General features: G+C 39.3%; 1 protein-coding gene across 3 annotated transcripts in view; it reads right to left on the reverse strand.

Annotated features, from left to right (window-relative positions):
• Window positions 1-204: 204 nt before the first annotated feature.
• The window catches only part of LOC100716294 (zinc finger protein 709-like), a 29,499-nt gene continuing 11,044 nt past the window's right edge, over window positions 205-18,659 (reverse strand). Inside the window, exons 2-6 of one of the 3 annotated variants that reach the window (XM_063242774.1) lie at window positions 18,467-18,587; window positions 6,942-7,068; window positions 6,703-6,763; window positions 5,912-6,022; window positions 205-4,884 (exon numbers count right to left, since the gene is read on the reverse strand). In XM_063242774.1, the coding sequence (XP_063098844.1) occupies window positions 3,351-4,884; window positions 5,912-6,022; window positions 6,703-6,763; window positions 6,942-7,068; window positions 18,467-18,535 (1,902 nt within the window). In that variant the 5' untranslated portion in view covers window positions 18,536-18,587 and the 3' untranslated portion in view covers window positions 205-3,350. Of the gene's footprint in view, window positions 4,885-5,911; window positions 6,026-6,702; window positions 6,764-6,941; window positions 7,069-18,466; window positions 18,588-18,659 lie in introns of all 3 variants that reach the window. The other 2 variants (XM_063242773.1, XM_063242775.1) reach the window with 2 other exon arrangements.

Consider the following 18,659-nt stretch of genomic DNA (forward strand, 5'->3'; position numbering starts at 1 on the left):
ACAAAGCACTGCAGTATTTGTAGATAAAGAGGCAAAATAAGTCAAGGATGCCAGATGGTCTCACCCTGACAGCATGAACAAATCATATGCTTTGTAATTGACATCATTTTCTTTAATCATCTGACAGTGGTACTTGGCAATGAAAACACTACCATAAATCTATGTCTAAATTTGAGAAAATAGAACACAAATGAATCACACAAATTACTCAATTTCTATTTTTAATGACTGATTTGAGTTTTCCAAGTTAAAAAATGTATTTCCAAAGTATAAAAGATATTTTCAGCATAGAAAAAATAGAGCTAAGAACTGACAAATTGTGAATAAAAGAAAGCACCCAATAGTGTCAAAAATCAATAGGATCAAAATTCCTGAGGATGTTCTTGCACACGATCGAAAATCATCATTAAGGAATGTGGAGAGGTTACTTATTATAATGTATTGTGTCTTCACTGAGAAAATATATAGTCCTGCTGGTCTCTGGCAGTGGGGGACTCATAGAAATAGAGATATACTTTGAATAATGAATTCCAAAATAAATCATGGAACATGAGCCTAAAAAGTAAAATTTAATGATAAAAAACAACTGATATTATAGACATATGATATTAATGTTTCTGATGTGGAGAAATGGTGGACAAATTTTTGCGCTCCCTGTGATTTGTAATCATGTTGCAATATATTATTTTTTACAGTATTAAAAATGTATTTGTTAACTTACATATTATTTGAAACAAATGCACGCTCAAACACATGTATGGAAGTTACTAGGATTAAAATTATAAATTATGACATCCATTTATAAAATTCTTACTAGAATAGTGCACAGTATGCAGCAAAAGTTTAAATACAAACTAGTGGAAAAATAACAACAGTTAAAGGAAATTCAGCTTTAGAGTCATGTTACAGCACAGTTACTTAAAGAGAAAACAAAGGAACAAACAAACAAGAAAACCCAAAATAATGAACCTAATGGTGTGTATGGAAATACAAGATACCTAAGCTGCAGCTCTAACAAATAAAAGACAATTATCATCTACTTTAAGGAAACAATACTAATCTGCTGTGTTGCTGCTTACAAGGAGGCACAGATTTAAATGCAGTATATATTTTTAAAAGTAAACTTCAAATTATTTAATCCAGAAATCTCCATGAAGACTGAGTTTAGAGTATTTATACTTTAAGATATCTCTTCCATATGTACATTTTCTGGAGAAATAATTGATATCTTATTTTAACATAACTCATCTTTAGGTTTAAACTATATAAAATTGATCAAAGAATTAGGAAAATTATAGCTGAGAGTTTCATACAAACACCGATAGATACAATATTCACTTCTTAGATGCAGTGCAACTGAGAACTTCTGTACATCAGTTATATTAATGTTCTGCCACAGGGCTGTGCTAACCCGCCACATGAATTAAGCCAAAATGACTACAGATGTTCCCACATGATGGACATTCTTTGAACTCTACTGTGCTGTGCGAGATTTAATAAAAAATGCAAAAATGATTTCTCATATTCTACTTTTTACTAACTCTCCTGAATCTGTAGGTTTTGTGATGTTATCGTATCAATGAATTCTCACATTATTTGCCCAGAGTTTTTTTTTAGTGGAAGAACTTTCATGTATGTCAAGTCTATTGGAAGAATGGAAGAATATGGATAATTTCTTTTCATTAGAATTCTTTCATATATTTCAGGTGAGGAAAAAATACTCCTACATAGCTCATCCATGTTGTGAGTCTGTCCATTGTAAATTCTTTCATTTATTTATTGATACCAGTTGGTCTAAAACATGCTTTACTGTTTCAAGAAAAGATCTACTCCATATGATTCATGTCAGTGTAAGTCGCCCTTTTGAATACTGATGTTACTGAAGAAGCTTTTGCTTGTTTACAGTCTTTCTCCTAAGTGAGATTTTTATGTATTTCATTCTGTACTGACTGCATTCTCACATTGTTTACATACATAGCATTTGAAGCATGTGAGTCCATTTGTATCTTGGTAAAACACTGCATGCCGAAAGGCTTTCCACATTGCCTGCATATGCTGGGTTTCTCCACAGTGTAAGTCTTTTTATGTATTTTAGAATGATAGGATTTACTGAAAAATTTCCCACAGTTTACTTACATAGGATTTTTCCACAGTGTGATTTCTCTTGTACTCAGTGTACAGATATGTTTACTCTGTTGCTTCTCTACAGTGAGTCTTTGCATGTACTTGACAGTAATGTATTTTGCTAGAAGCTTTCCCATATTCTGTATATACTTAGGGTTTTTCCCCAGTGTGGGTTGTCTTATGTACTTGACAATGACTGTATGTGCTGGAAGGTTTTCTGGTTTTTCTTTTTTTTATTGGTACCAGGGATCAAACTCACAACCATGCGCTTGCAAGTCAGGCACTTATGCAGCTGAGCTAAATCCCCAGCTGAAGTAGTATTTTTGGGTATGTTATTGCTAGGGATCAAACTCATGACTTCGCATTTGCCAAGCAGGCACTTACACTGCTGAGCTAAACTCCCAGCCCACTGGAAGGTTTTCTATACAGCTTACATACATAGGACTTCTCTGCAGTGAGGCTTTTCATGTACTGGGCAGTAATGTATTTTTCTACTCTACCACATTGCTTACATACTTAGGATTTCTCCCCATTATGAGTCCATGAATTAATTTAGAATAAGTTTTTGTCCAAAGCCTTTCCCACATTACTTAGTGTTTCTCTAAGTGGGAAATCCTTTCATATATTCAAATATGGCTAGTACACACTGCTAATGTACATAGGTTTTTTTACAAAGTGTGGGTACCTTCACAAATTTTGCAGTCTTTGTTTGTAGTGAAAGTTCTCCTATATTGCTTATATACATAGGGTTTCTCCTCAGTGTTAATTCTTTGATGTTTCACAATAACCATGTGTGCTAAAAGCTTTACCATACGGCTTACATACACAGGTTTTCTCTGCAGTGTCTTTTCATGATTTGACAATAACTTGAATTAAAAGGTTTAGCATATTGCTGGCAAACATAGTTCATACACAGTGTGAGTTTTTTCATGTTTTTTTTTCTCCAATAAGCACTTGTGCTGAAAGATTTTCCACATCACTTACACAACCAGGCTTTCTCTACAGTGAGTCCTTTCATGTTTCCGCCTATTATCTTTTGTGCTGAAAGCTTTCCCACAGTGCTCATATATAGTTTTCCTGCAGTGTGACTCATTTCAGGATGTTGCCATCTATATTTTCTGCTGAAACCTGTCCCTCAGTGCTTACATACATAGAGTTTCTCACTAGTGTGAAGATTTTCATGAACTCGACAACACTTTTTAGTCTTAAAAGCTCTCCCACATTGCTTACGTACATACAGTCTCTCTGTAGTGAGTCCTTTCATGTACTCTAATATGACTGGATGTGGTAAAGGCTTTTCCACATTGCTTACATACATAGGGTTTCTCACCAGTGTGAGTCCTTTCATGTACTCTAATACCACTGTATGTGGCAAAAGCTTTCCCACACTGCTTGCATACATAGGGTTTCTCTCCAGTGTGAGTCCTTTCATGTACTTGACAATTCCTTTTTGTGGTGAAAGCTTTCCCACATTTCTTACATACATATGGTTTCTCCCCAGTATGAGTCCATTCGTGCATTCGCCAGTTATGTTTCATGCTGAAAGACTTCCCACACTGATTACATACATAAGGTCTTTCCCCAGTATGTGTTGCTTCATGAGTTTGACATAAACCACGTGTGCTGAAACCTTTGCCACACTGCTTACATACATAGGGTTTCTCTGCAGTGTGAATTCTTTTATGTACTTGACAATTTCTTTTTGTGCTGAAAGCTTTCCCACAATGATTACATATATAGGGTTTCTCCCCAGTGTGACTTCTTTCATGTATTCGGCAGCGACCATGGGTGCTGAAAGCTTTCCCACAATGGGTACACACATAAGGTTTTTCTCCAGTGTGAATTCTTTCATGAATTCGACAACTACTACTTGTGCTGAAAGCTTTCCCACACTGCTTACATACATAGGGTTTTTCCCCAGTGTGAGTTCTTTCATGTATTCGACAACTATCTTGGGTGCTGAAAGCTTTCCCACATTGGTTACAAATATAAGGTTTCTCTCCAGTGTGAATTCTCTCATGAATTCTGTAAGTACTACCTTTCCTGAATGATTTCCCACAATGCTTACATACATAGGGTTTCTTTCCAGTGTGAATCCATTCATGCATTTGCCAGCTATGTTTTCTGCTGAAAGCTTTCCCACACTGGTTACATACATAGGGTTTCTCCCCAGTGTGAGTTCTTTCATGTATTTGACAACTATTTTGGGTGCTGAAAGCTTTCCCACATTGGTTACATATATAAGGTTTCTCTCCAGTGTGAATTCTCTCATGAATTCTGCAAGTACTACCTTTCCTAAAAGCTTTCCCACACTGGTTACATACATAGGGTTTTTCTCCAGTGTGAATCCATTCATGCATTCGCAAACTATCTCTTCTGCTAAAAGCTTTCCCACATTGTTTACATACATACGGTTTTTCTGCCAAGTGACTTCTTTCATCATTAGCCAATGAATTGTTAGTGAAGGATTTTCCACATTGTTCAAGTCCATAGGTTTTATCTCTAAAGTGAGGTTTTTCATGTGCCTGAGTATCATGGTGATAATTAAAATCCTTTCCCCACGATACACATATGTACATATTTACTTCACTGTGACTGCTTGCTCCAATTTGCACATCATTTGGTGTAATGATGGAAATACTTTCATGTGGTTTTATACCAACGACTCTCATTTGCACATTTGTGTCAGGTGTCGGAGAAACCATTTCACCTTGTTGATACCAGAGTTGATACTGCCAGGACTGCTCTACCTCTTCACTTCTGTAAGAGGGGAGAGTAACAAATCAGCCTCACATTTTACAGCATCTTTGTAGTAGTTATTCACCACGAGGAGATCTGCTTTGATGCCCTTAAGAACACACAACCATCGCCTTATTGTGCAGTCTGCCAGATGGTTGGGATGCAGCTGTCACCCAAACAGGATTCAATTGAGTTTGTAATTGACCCATTTGCAATTCCCAATATTTATTTCCACTTTGAGGAACTGCAGCACAGCTTGCTAAGCCCAGCTCCATGCACTGGTGACCCTTACACCTTTCCCCCCATGACCCCATCCCCTGCCCTCCACTCAGCCCCCTCAGCCCCTCCAGTGCCTGCCTCTCTCTCTGCCACCATCTCTCTCCTGTTTACTCCTTAGCTCATATGGTGGGATTCTGATGCATAAGAGAACATTTGATACTGAAATTTCTTTTTGACTTCTTTAATCTAACTTTATGGTATCTACATTCATCCATATTTTGGCAAACGGCACTTCATTCTTTTTGACATGAATTCTAAGCCATTATGGGGATAGAACACAGGTTTTTCACTACTGAAAATTGAATCCACGGTTTTAGCATTAAGATACATGCACATGCATTTTTATTTTTATTTCGAAATGGACTCTCATCGATCATTAAGTTACCCAGCTAAGCATGAATGCATGATCTTCATGCCTCAGTTTACTAGAATACTAGGATTCAAAGCCTGTTCTTTTATGCCTAAGTGAATTCCACATTTCCTTAGTCAGTTCATCTGATAGATATTTTCGCTTTTTCCAGAGCTTAGCTTTTGTGCTGCTACAAATTGTTGAGAACCACTGTAGTGTGATTATTTAAATGTTTAGGGAATATACACAGTGTAAGTATAGTTGGGTACACCCTGGGAGGGTGGTGTGTTACTGTCATCCCAGCCCTTGGGAGGCTGAGGCTGGAGGATCACTGTGAGTTTGAGGTCACCCTGGACTACACAGTGATAACCTGTTTTTTAAAAAGACAGTATAGATGATAAAATACAATGTCTACATTACTTTTTCTGTGGCATCCCCGTATCCATCTGCATAGATGTCACAGCACACTCAAGGTCCCACCAATGACCATTTAATATGTTGGAATATGAGTCATCTGTAGTTTTTGAAGGACTGCTTAAACAGAAATCAATCAGATTAGAACAGGGATATTCATTTAGATTTTGAATATATCCACAATATTACAATTTTTCACACACTGAATGTGTACATCACATTGAACTACATATAACGTCATGTATAATTTGTTTAGTATGGAAGTGGTCTTTTAAAAACACATGTATATACCATTAGAAATTAGCTCTTGGTGCACACAAAAAATTTGTTTCATATCATCTGGTCCTCAATGTCTGAATTCTATTTCAATGAAAACATGTATAAACCTGAGCATGGAAAAACTTGTAAATTCTTTTATTTTAATTTTTAAAATTTCAGCTAAGGCTTCACGGCCATCGAGGTTTTGAAGTCAGTGGCTTTGAACTCACTGTATGTCCCACTCTGGCCTGACCTGGTGGCAGTGTTCCTGCCTCAGTCTCCAGGTGCTGGCATTACAGGGGGTACCCAGGCATCCCACTAACTGCTCTTTTACTTTATCTCAAGGATGGCATAAGATGAATACCAAATGGATTTCAGACACTGGAATATTTCAAATATTCAGTTGTCAGATTAGACATGTTCAATCCACTGAGAAATTTTGTGAAGATAAAGAAGTTTGAACAGGATCTCATTTGTGTAGTTTCCTTGGGTTTAATATTCTGACATTTGTGGATCTTTCTTCTCTGACTACAAATTACCTTAGATGTTTCCTGCAATTTCTATACTCATCTTCAGCGTGCTGGTCATCTGAGTCCCTTCCTAAAGGGTAGAAACAGGAATGTAATGACTTACTAAACATATGAAACTTGGGAGAGTCCAGTTTGATTCGCAGTACAGTGTGACCATTTGGCCACGTAACATTTCATGCATAACATTTCCATCTTCCCATTAAGGACACTGTGCTGATGAGCAGGACCCAAAATGGCATCTTCCTTACCTACGGCAGCCAGGTTCATAAAGGTTTCCAGCATCACATCTCTGTAGAGCTTCTTCTGGATTGGATCCAGCAAAGCCCACTCCTCACCGGTGAAGCTGACAGCCACATCCTCGAAGGTCACCACCTCCTGCATCATCAGATATGGATTCCAAGAAAAACAGTGAGTCACAAACATGAGGTCTCTCAACTCTACCTGTAAACACTCCATGTGAGGCTGAGTTTTCTACATATTTATGTGTGTCGTGGTCATCAAACAGTTATTCTGCATCCAGTTACACTTGTCTCACGGGACCTGTGAGGCTACCCTGGAATTGGGTGCTGAAGCCACAGTGGGATGGGACAGTGCTTCTCCTGCTGGTTAAACTTAAGTTTACTAGTACAAAGTCACGAAAGCAAGAGTCACAGTAGAAGCCTACGAATCCAAATCCAAGTGAAAAAAGTAATAAACAAAGACACGAAGAATTGCTCTGAGGCATCAAAGAAAATGCATGTTCTCTAACTTGCTGTTTAGGGCATTGATCGCTTCCTTTTCCAGTTCTGCTTACACAGTGCTGTTGAATTTCTACCTTTTGTTGCTTCCGGCACTAAGTTACATGTGACCTGTGTAAGTTTACCCTGGAGAGCTCCACCCACCTTGGCTAAGAAGGGGGATGAAAGCAACCCTGTTTCTCTCCTGGGGTGTTTAGGGCATCAGAAGAGACCCAGAGAAGGGTAACCGATCTGGGCAACTGCATAGACAGTTTTGGCACAGCCAAACTAGGACAAGGAGCAGCCTGTAAGATAGAAAGACCTGGAGAGGTGGAGTGGGGAGGAGGGGCAAGCCGTGTGCAGTGACAAGCCCGAGCTTCTTCTCTTGTGGTCCAGATGCCCCCAAGACACACCCAGTGCTATTCTCACCTACATCATCCAACTGCCTGCTAGGAAGCCAGGCCTGTCCCTGTCCCCTCGGGCACCAGTGACAGCGCCCCTCCCTCTCATTCCAACACTGCATTCTGGGAAAACACTGCCAGGGTGCCTGGGGAGACCTGACTGCTGTTTCAATATGCAAAGAAAAACAGGCAGCTAAGGTGCTTTTATTTTCCTTCAGTTTCAAAAATCGTCCATCAGTCTGCCCTGCAGCGATGCTGACCACATTCGGCATGGGAGCAGGTCCACGCACTCTGCATGGCTTCCTCCTTCCCCACCCACTTCATCCCCCATCTCTTGGCCTCCTTCCCATGAGCATCAGCTCAGTCTCCCCAGATCCTTCATCTGTCTTCACTGTGCTGCTCCATTGTGTCTGCTTCTTCCTGTTCACGAACAGTCTCCAAAAACTACACGTGATAATCTGGAAAGCTAATGAAAACCTTTACAGTTTCTGTTGGAGAATGTCTTAGAAATCTGAAACTGGATTATGGAAGCCATGCTGTCCTGGGGCTCAGTGTCCAAAAAGTTGGCCTAAGGAGAGAGATGGGGATGGACACGATGCCATATGTATGACACGTACTGATCCCGGCACTCTGGAAACTTAACAGGGATTAATAATGAAAGGAAAAACGGATGAAAAAGTCTCAGTTCAAATATGCCTGCAAATGCAAAAGTTTCTTTAATGTACGGTTCAAAATTCACTGTGAAGGGCACAGCTCTGTTATTACAGAAAGTGACAAACAGCCCTCAGCGCAGAAAGACAGTCAGTAATTGGCTCATCCATCAATAGAAACTGCCTTACTTTCCTTCCATGGATGAGAAAAAAATGCCCTACATGCAAAATTAAGGGAGCAAAGTGTCATTTGGGCTCATATTTGTAGAGATTTCAGTGCAAGACGGGCTGCAAAGTAGGGAGGCGGGGCAGAGGGGCATCGCAGAGGAGAAGCAGCTCGGGACCCTGACATTTTATCTATGACAGGAGCACTGACGCTGCATCCTAGCATCTTACCGTGGCACAGCTCGAGTGACAACTGGGTGCTATTAGTAACAACTCCCTAGAGCTTACACTTTTTCACTATTTAAACATATTCAGAGACCGGAAAAGGAATGAAATTAAGATTTATTGAATTTTACCCTGTAGATAAATAAATGCTTAGAAATATAGAAATTGTCAAGTCAGGTACTAACAAAAGGGGGAGATTGGAAAATCAAAGAAACTATCAATTGCAGTTTGAATCTAAGACTTCCTTTCACACATTCATCTCACAGGGGGCTTGCAAGCCATTCCTCCGAACCATGAATATACTGCTCAAGACGCAGTTTTGGTCAGTTTGCAATATATATCAGCAATTCCCCATGGTGACTATGTTTATTATATATTATAACCATATGCTAATAAAAAGATTATAACAAAAGATATTCACAGTAAGAATGGTCTCACCTGTGTGTAACTCAAGAAAAGTTTAGAAAACAATACAGTACATTTAATCACATTTATGCAACATTCAACTGAAAACTGCTAAGTGTGTGCAAAACATGGGGATTACACCACCACACTGCAGGAAGGCAGGCAGATCTTCAATGCGGGACAAAGCATTCCCTACTCAAGTACAGTGGGAAAGAGAAAATAATCTCTCTTCTTGGCAGGCAGTCCACTGATGAAACGGATGCTTAGACCAAGTCAGGTCCCAGGTCCCATGCACAGCAGCACACACACTCATACACACACACATTCACAGGAAGGTGGTATTTATCTGATTAAGATACGGATGTCTCAGTGTAAGAAACCTCTCATAAAATTCATCACAACAATCCACAAAGTAAATCGTCATCTGATTATCTCTATCTAGGCATACACCTGTTTTCAAAATCTCAATTTATATTGTTTCTCAGAGCCCGCCAAAGAAGGAAAAAATGAAATGGAACCTCATGCCTTGGGAAGAGACAGAGGACAGAACTAGCCCATGGTCCTGAATGAAGGCACCGTCCGGATGCTAAGTTAAAATCAGAAAAAGGAATGTCCGCTGTCTCCACGACTCAGTCCCATGAGATCACAATCAACAGTGGCGTTACAGGGCAGAAACCAGAAATTAGTAACATGAGCAATGAAGAGAAAACTCACTTTCCATAAATGATTTAGGAATCAAGATGTAATACGTTAGGAGAACCGTGCTGCCAAACACAAAGTCAGCTGGAAAAACAATCATCAATGTTCCTCATGGTCTTAACATTCGCCCAGACTACATCCATTTAATGATGCTATCATCATCAAAAATTAAATTCTGAGTAAGTCACTCTAAGTCACTGAGCTCTCACCCTCAAAGCACCATAAACACAAAGAACCTTGGTTCATCTTTTTACAACCAAGCCGGACATATCAACATTCACATGGAAAGAGAATTTTAGACACATTTCACACATGCAGGCAGATTTGCAATGCAAGACAAAGTATTCCCTATTCAAAGAGAACTTGGCCTGAGAATGGTTTCTCTTCTTGGAAGGTAACCAATTTGTGACATGGTGCCTAAATTGTGTCAGGTACCAGGTATGATACACCCCCACACACGCACACACACAACTGCATCACAGGAAGATGTTTATCTGAGTAAAGGGTGAGAAACCTATCATAAAATTCATCATGAAAATCAACAAAGAAAAACTTTATCTGATTATTTAAATCTTGCCATATTTTCTAAAACTCAATTTATATTGTTTCTTAAAGCACTCCACAGAAGAAAAATTATGAGTGAAACTTCATACCTAGATAACATACATGGAATACAGAACGACCCACGTGTCCCTGAATGAAGGCATTTTTAGGTTTATATTAAAATCAGAAATAGGAATGTTCACTACCTCCACTACTAAGTCATGTGAGACCAAATATATATGTGGTGTTCTAAGGCAATAAACAGAAATTAATGACATGAACATTGAGGTGAAAGAGAAAATCACTTTCCATAAAGAATTTAAGAATCTAGGTGTCTTATTTTAGGAAAATAACAGGAGAATATGTTGCCAAACACAAGGTCAACTGGAAAAAAAAAATCAATGTTTCTCATGATCTCATCTTCACTAAAACTCTGTCTATTCAATAAGCTAAGTTATTCTCATCAAAAATACATTTTGATAGAATTGCTCTAAATCATTTAGATCTTAACTTCAAAGCACAATAAATGCAAAGAACCTTGCTGCTCTTTCTGAATCAGGCTGGACATTTCAATAGTCATTGAAATACCAAAAAACTTCTCTTTTGTTGAGGAGTACTGGCAAGAACAGACGTGACGCTGCATAGTTCACTGACACAGCAAGAGACTCGTCATACGGCCAAATGCCCCCTAGGCACTGCACAGTTTCGGTCCTTGCAGCTGCGGATCTGTGGCCCTGTATGTTAGTAACAGTGACTGTGGTTGGGGACATTTTGTTTGCAGTTCTTTGTCCTCCAATTTTTTTTTTAAAGAAAGACAAAACAAAATAGAAAACGGGCAGTATGTACTATTGTACATACTTTCAAAGCAGAAAAATAGACAGTAATAAATCACTAGCTGATGATACATATTGTCCTCCTGTTTAATAGTTGTTCAAGATACACAAGTGGAACATATAAATGGGATTTCAACCAGGGGGACTACAAACAATTCTGTTCAACTATCCAACAAAAACTAAGTATTATAGCTATCAATCCTATACACTTAAGACATGTATGCGTTTATCCATATCTTCATTTATGTTGAGACCTAACAGAGCATACTAGATTAAAATCCTTCTGAACAGAGATTAATAATATTGATGGATTTCACATCATAACACTCCGGAATCAGCACTGGGTACCGCAGTGCCACTTTCTTTCTGTCAACGTTTTTGTTCATTTCATCATGTGTCATCAGATCAGTGCTTACAAACTGGTTATAGGTTTTACAGAAGCTTGAGTCTTCACATGTATTTCTATCCTTTCTTTGTTAGAGGGGGAAACATAACAAAGCTGGACAGAACTAAACTTTTTCCTATAGACATATAAAACTAAAAAGACAAATAAATCTGCTGTATAAGGAGTTCTATCCTGGTCACTGTGCTGTTTCTTGTTATCAACAGAATTGGCTATATCATCAGATAAAGTATAACTGAACATATGAGTATATAACAGAATTAACAGAAATACAACTTTAGAGTGTAGGGCTACAAAAATAGGTAGTAACCAAATCAGAATGGATATCGCAGTGACTCATTGTCATTTGCAGTATAGTTGTCTGCCCTAATCAACTTGTTGCCATCATCCTTACAGGTTTTGAATAAAATCTGTCAATAATAAGCAGCAATCAAACAAGTCAGATTTAACTAAGATCAGTCATGATATAACAATACAAGTCATATGTGGATCCTGATTGAGTAGATAGGGAATTAAAGTTGTCCCCTATGCTATGGACAGCCGTCCATGCCCCTCAGATCCAATGCTTGTATACAAACTAGGACAGAACGAGTTCCAGTCAAGCACAGTGGTACGAGTAATAGGGGTTTTAATTCCTGATACACTATTAGCTATATCTTCTGCTGGGTTTTTTTTTGTTGTTTTTTTTGTGTTTTTTTTTTTTTTTTTTTTTTTTGAGGACTATTCCCCCCTTTTGCTCCCCCAGAATGAACTGTGTATTTTTGGGTCTCCCCAACACTCACGGTTTTGTACTGGGGGGGCAACCTGCTATTTACTTAAGTGTTTCTGAACTTTCTCACTCCTGGGTTGGATTTCTAGTTATATTTCTTCATTTATTAAAGCCTGTCTGTTCAACCTATCCATATATACTTGTCTAGTTACCTCTATTATTCTCTGGTTCCCTATCACATTAAGTTCCATTTTCTCATGTTTGATTTTGGTCCATATTACCTTCTTCAGGCTAATTATATTTTCAATAAAGAGCCTCTCGGTGGTCTTTTGATCCACTCTGACTGCTACTCTTTATTTTTTCCCTGAAGTTAGGGTATCTAGGCCATCTATATTAGAAATTATAACCAACCTTCTCTGCCTCATTTCTGGTGAACTCTTTTTCTGTCATTAGTTGTCAGTTTGTCTTCTTGATTTCACTTTCTGCTCCATTCATTGTGGCCTCTGTTACTGTTTTTAGAATCTTGTTATATTTCTCTTTTACAATGTCCTGCAGTATTCTCTGTAGTTGAACTGGTGGTTGCAAATTCACCTAGTTGCTCTTTATGCTGGAAGCACCTTATTTTTCCATCAATTTCCAGGGACAGTTGTTCAGGATATATCAATCATGGCTGGAGGTTATTATCTTTCAAAGCTTGAATTATTTCCCCCCACGTTCTTCAAGATTTGATGGTTTGTGCCAAGAAGTCTGCTGTCATTCTGATGGGTGTTCCCTTGTAAGTGATCTCTTCTTTGTCTCTGATGGCTTTTAATACTGTTTTTATATTGGATTTCTGGAATTTTGATATTATATGCCTGGGTATAGTTCTGTTTTGGTTGTAGGTGGCTGGGGTCCTGTATGCCTCATAGATCTGAGAATCTTTACCTTTTACCATATTAGGGAAGTTCTCTTGGATTAGTTCTGTAAATAGCCTTTGTAGTTCATTTGTTTATGTCCCTATTTCTTGCTTTACATTCTTCATTCTTAAGTTATAGATCCTCTTATCATCTTCTAGCTTTTGTATTATTGCTGTTAAAGTCAGTTTCTCAGCTCCTCTTTTCCCTTCATTTTGCATAGCTTCACAGGTTTTAATTTTTATGTTCAATTACATAGAACTCTTGACTATTTGACATTCCAGCAAAAGATGTCTACTGTCTCATTTTGTTTTATTCATTTATTTTTGTCTTTTTGAGAGAGGGTCTCACTATGCAGTTCAGACTGGTCTTCGGCTCATTTTGTAGGCCACGCTGGTCTCAAACTCATAAAGATCCTCCTATCTCAGCCTCCTGAGTGCGGCAATTACAAGCGTGCACCACCATGTTCATCTTACTGTCTCATTTTAAAATGAATACAAACTTTGAGGATTAAAAGACAGGTGTAGTATGTCGTAGTACGAAAGTCAACAATCCCAAATGCATGTTGCACCAGTGGTACCAGACATAACCTCAGTTCCTTTAGGTATGGACAGTTTGCTTTAAAATTGAATGTCTTATCCCTGAATTTAATAATATATTGTAGAGAAGAAATACTGCCATTTTTCATCAGGTACATAGGAGAAAATAATGCAGAACATATTTAAAATGGCAAGTTGGAAGACTTAAGAGATTGCCATTGTTACAGTTTGCAGGTCTACAGCACAGACATTGAGAACTCATGATCTAGTGGAGCTATTGCTAGGTGTGTCTGGCCACGGGTACTCCAAAGTTTCCATGATCCTGGGCCAAAAGGGGCTGTGGCCTTTGGCGGAAAAGGGGCAGAGCTGTGCTGGGTACAGATGATCAATCCTTGAGAGCTGCTGCTCAGCTCCATCATGGAAGTACTGTGTAATCTCAAACTCCCTGCACAAGCCTAATAGCTCAAATTAATAGCCTAATTAATAGGCAAAGATGCTATTTCCTGCCCCCTCTACACATTTCCACACAGCATAGAATAGCTGCGATGCCCAAGGGTTTGTCCATTTCTACTCTGACAGTGATGGAATCCATCTGTGGGTCCAATCTAGTCCCTTAGATTGTCTTCCCTATGGATCCTTTGAAGATTTGAAGCCTTTAATTCAGTTTACAATTCAAATACCTGGATCCATCATTTATTTGTTATAAAGTGCCTGATTACTGTGATTTCTGAAATTCAGTATCCTTAAACCAAGTTTTTAATGAGTGTTTCTTGGTGAAATGCAGACTACTTTTTTCCTCCTTTTCTCACCCTTCCACTCCATCTCGTTTTCTTCCTCATGCAGTGGTCCTAGGGTTTCAGCTTCTGCTTTTTTTTCATGCAACATTTCAATAAGAAGTTTATTAGTGGCATCCCCACTTTGGCACCCCACTTTGGTAAGGAGGTGTTCTTCATCATGCACACTAATTCCCTGGAGTGCAGGTGGTCAAAACAGTAGTGACCCAAAACTTTGCTGCAAGAGGCTTTGCAAGGGAACACTAACTTCCTCCTGTACATCTTCAACAAGCTGAAACTTCTTGAGGTTTTTGGCATTTAAACTAAAGAGACCAACAGCTTTAGACACACAAACTCTCACTGATCAAACTGTGGGTACCATAATTTCCACCAGCTCCTGGGTGACTCCTGAGGTTGTTCAGGACGGCACGAGCTTCTGATGCTATTATGTGCAGTAACCAGGAAGAGTGACCCTTTTTTCCCACATACCTCTTATCAGTAAATGTGCTTGAGGATGAAGACTGCACTGCAGCAATTCTGAAGCAGTCCCACTTGATTACCAACCTGCAGTTCTCCAAAGATGCTATTTCCTGCCCCCTCTACAATGGAGAAGGCTTAACCCGCCGTGCTGCTGTAGCCCAGATGTGCTCAGGTTTCCATACTGGCGTTGGTCAGCCGGCACCAGCTGCAAATCGGGGACGATTCTGCCTTGGACTTCAGGCTCATTTTATCCAATGTGGAAGGCTTGCTGGAGAGCTGATCGCTAACTGTCCAGATAGGAACAGGGTTAGGATGAACTGGTACAGGGTACTCAGACTTAATGACCCAGCTGGGACAATGGTCACTTGTTGGTAATGTTGCTGGCTGCCCTGAGGGAGTACTGCCATTCTAATGGGGTGGGACAAAAGGCTGTAGGATACAGGGCAGCATGGTTAAGACATGAGGCTTTGCAGGCAGAATGAATGCCCTGAATCACAGACACTGACGGGTCAGAGGGCACTGCTCGCATCACTTGAGACATGGCTTCTATTTGAAACCCCTGGCTCAGATGAGGGATTTTTCCTGCTGCTTCAGAGCCCTGCCTCTTTTATTAGACTTCCACCCAAACTTACACACGCACACCTTAAGCTTTTCTACCTTCATTCCAACATTCAGATGTTTTCTAAATGAACAGGAAGAATGTTTTCTCTGTGTTTAAATTTAGCAGTTCTGATTTTCTATGCCTGGTCACCTTTCACTATTTCAGGCTGTTCAGTTAAAAAATCTCTTGCAGGTTTTATAGGAAGGAGCCCAGAATAATGTCCAGACACTTTATCTGTACATTTGGGAAAAGCACCACATCCTTTTCAGCATGAGACTCAATTCACCATTTTATTTTATTTTAATTTTATATTATATACAGGGATTCACTGCACAGTTCAGCCTCACCTAGGAGTCACTATTTCACCTAGGTTGACATTCAATCCTCCTGCCTCAGCCTTGAATGCTGGAATTACCAATGTGTGCTACAATGCCTGGCTTGTCATTTTAAATTGTGACAACAGATGGCGCTGAAGACAACTAATTTACAGAATAAGTAAAACATCCTTGGACATCAAGGGTCATACACATCGTATTTCTAAATTCAAAAAAAATTGTAGCTTCTCTTGTTATCATTTAAACTGGCTACTGTTGACCACAAGCCCCATAACTCTTTCCATGTTTATGATGTTGGCCTGGTCCCTGGTGATCAAGCCAGTCTCAGAGTTTCTGTCTCCACTTTGAACAGTTGACAAGGTGACCATGAGCAGGACTAGGGGTCAGTGTGGGTCCAGAAGCCCAGCACCTGGACGTGGCAGCACTGATTCTCTGGTGGGAAGAGGGCACTCAGGCTCCCCCGTTTGCACCTCCTTGGAACTGCTGGGCAGCAACTCCGAGCCCCATCCTGGCCCCCACGCTGTGAGGAGGAGGAGGAGGCTGGGGCTGCAGACTCACCCAGCATCTTGATTGTATCACCTTCAAATGGGGCACAGGGAAGGAGAGCAGAGCATTAAATGCTGTCCATAAGCATCAAGAGAGCAGCTCACACACTGTGCTTTCCAGGTTAGCTGGGATGACACATAAACCATCATGCCTTTATAAATAACAGAAGGGCTAACAAATTAATATTCAAAACCCTTTATGATGAAATAGATCCGTTATTTCCGAAGTGAAAAAAAGAGGATGCAGATTGACAGAGACGTAATTTTCTCTGACAGGAAACCAAGAGCAAAAGAAATGCAGGCAAACTGTCAGTGTCCTGATGAAAACCAGTGAGGGGAGTTGGAAAGGAAAGACCCCTGCAGGCAACATTACAAGATCTAAAAATGACTCGGTTTGACCATGAACTATTGCAAGTTCCAACAGTGTGTATCAGAAAAAAATAAACTGTTTCCTTATTCTGAGACTGGGATCGGGAAAAAAACAAGCCATTTTGAAAATTCAGAGTTTTCACTGAAAAAAAAACATAAACAAAACAAACTTCTACAAAGCCTAAATCCTGGCTTGGGAACACAGCAAGCATCTAACCCCAGCCACAGTAGTCTTCCTCCCTAGAAGCTGGCCATGTGATGTTGATGTTCACCTCTTTAGACTAACCAGATGTTCACACACGACAATAAACAATAGCAACAAATCCACAAATGAGAGGAAAATATGACTCAGGAAGGCGACAAATATTGTAGCAAAATAGATCTGAAAATAACAGGAAATAAATACATAAAGACAGTAGAGCAACTACGTTAATTATTCAAAGGCTGGTGGAGGCAACCAGAGAGCAAGAACCTTCAGGAAAGAGAATGGTATCTGGAGAAAACTTCAGTAAAGATTTAGACATTAGAAAAGACAAGGTAAGTTACCCAACTGAAGAGAATGAATGAAATGAATGTACTGCTGCAGATTCTATTACATAATCAAGAAATTAAATCCAAACTGACAACATCAAAAATCTACATTGTTAGAATGACTGATTACAGCCAGGTGTGGTGGGGCGTGCCTGTAATCCCAGGCTGAGGCAGGAGGATCAGGGCAAATTCAAGGTACAGAGTGAGGTCAAGGGCAGCCTGAACTGCATAGTGAGGCCTGGTTTCAAAAGAAAATAAAAGGAAAAAAATGAACTATTGATTATGAATGAATGACATGAATTGTCAGAGAGAAGAGGAAGCTCTGTGACTGGCCTGAGGTACAGGACTGAGTCTGAATCAACAGTGTGCTTCAGAGACAGGTTTAGATTACCAGTAAATACGTAAGACCAACACTGAAAAACCACACAATATTTGGATGCAAGCCTACTGAAAGTCTTAGGAGAAGACAGAAAACAAACCATATAAAATGCAATAGAAAAAAAAAGGAGAAAATACCAGCAAGATTATACAGTACTGGAAACAGGACAAAGAAGATAATAAAAAATCAAATAAAACAAAGTTCAGATATACTTATAAGTCTGATAGCAATTTGAGGTAACCTGCTAGTTTTACCATCTAAAATTATAAATATCTCAAAATTCAGGTTTCAAACTATAAACACATTGAATGGAGGCTGGGGATTTAGCTCAGCGGCATAAGCGCCCGCCTTGCAATCAGGCAGTTGTAAGTTCGATCCGTTGTACTGATAAAAAGGAAAAAGACAAAAAAATAAATAAATAAACACACTGAATTTCAATTTGTTAGTGAAAATATGATTTTCAAAATCTAACAACTGTAAGACACATAAATGAAAATAAAGATTAACAGGAGTATTATTTACACAGGTAAACTAGTCCACAATTGATTCAGATGCTGACCAAATGTCACTCTTGTTTACCTGCCTGTCTCCCCAGAGTTTTGGCGAACCTGGGCCTCCTCCATCCATCCCCTGCAGCAAACCGTGCATCTTAGCTCCACTTTTTCCAGATTCTATGACAGTTTATTCCATACAATTTTTTCTAAGTAAAAAAAAACCAAAAAACACATTTCAGCAATTATGACTGTTTCATCTTCAAAACACAAACTTGCAA

The sequence above is a fragment of the Cavia porcellus genome, unplaced genomic scaffold, assembly GCF_034190915.1.
Source record: "Cavia porcellus strain 051 isolate PalLab524CR breed Dunkin Hartley unplaced genomic scaffold, mCavPor4.1 scaffold_33, whole genome shotgun sequence".
In the NCBI taxonomy this organism is placed as follows: domain Eukaryota; kingdom Metazoa; phylum Chordata; class Mammalia; order Rodentia; family Caviidae; genus Cavia; species Cavia porcellus.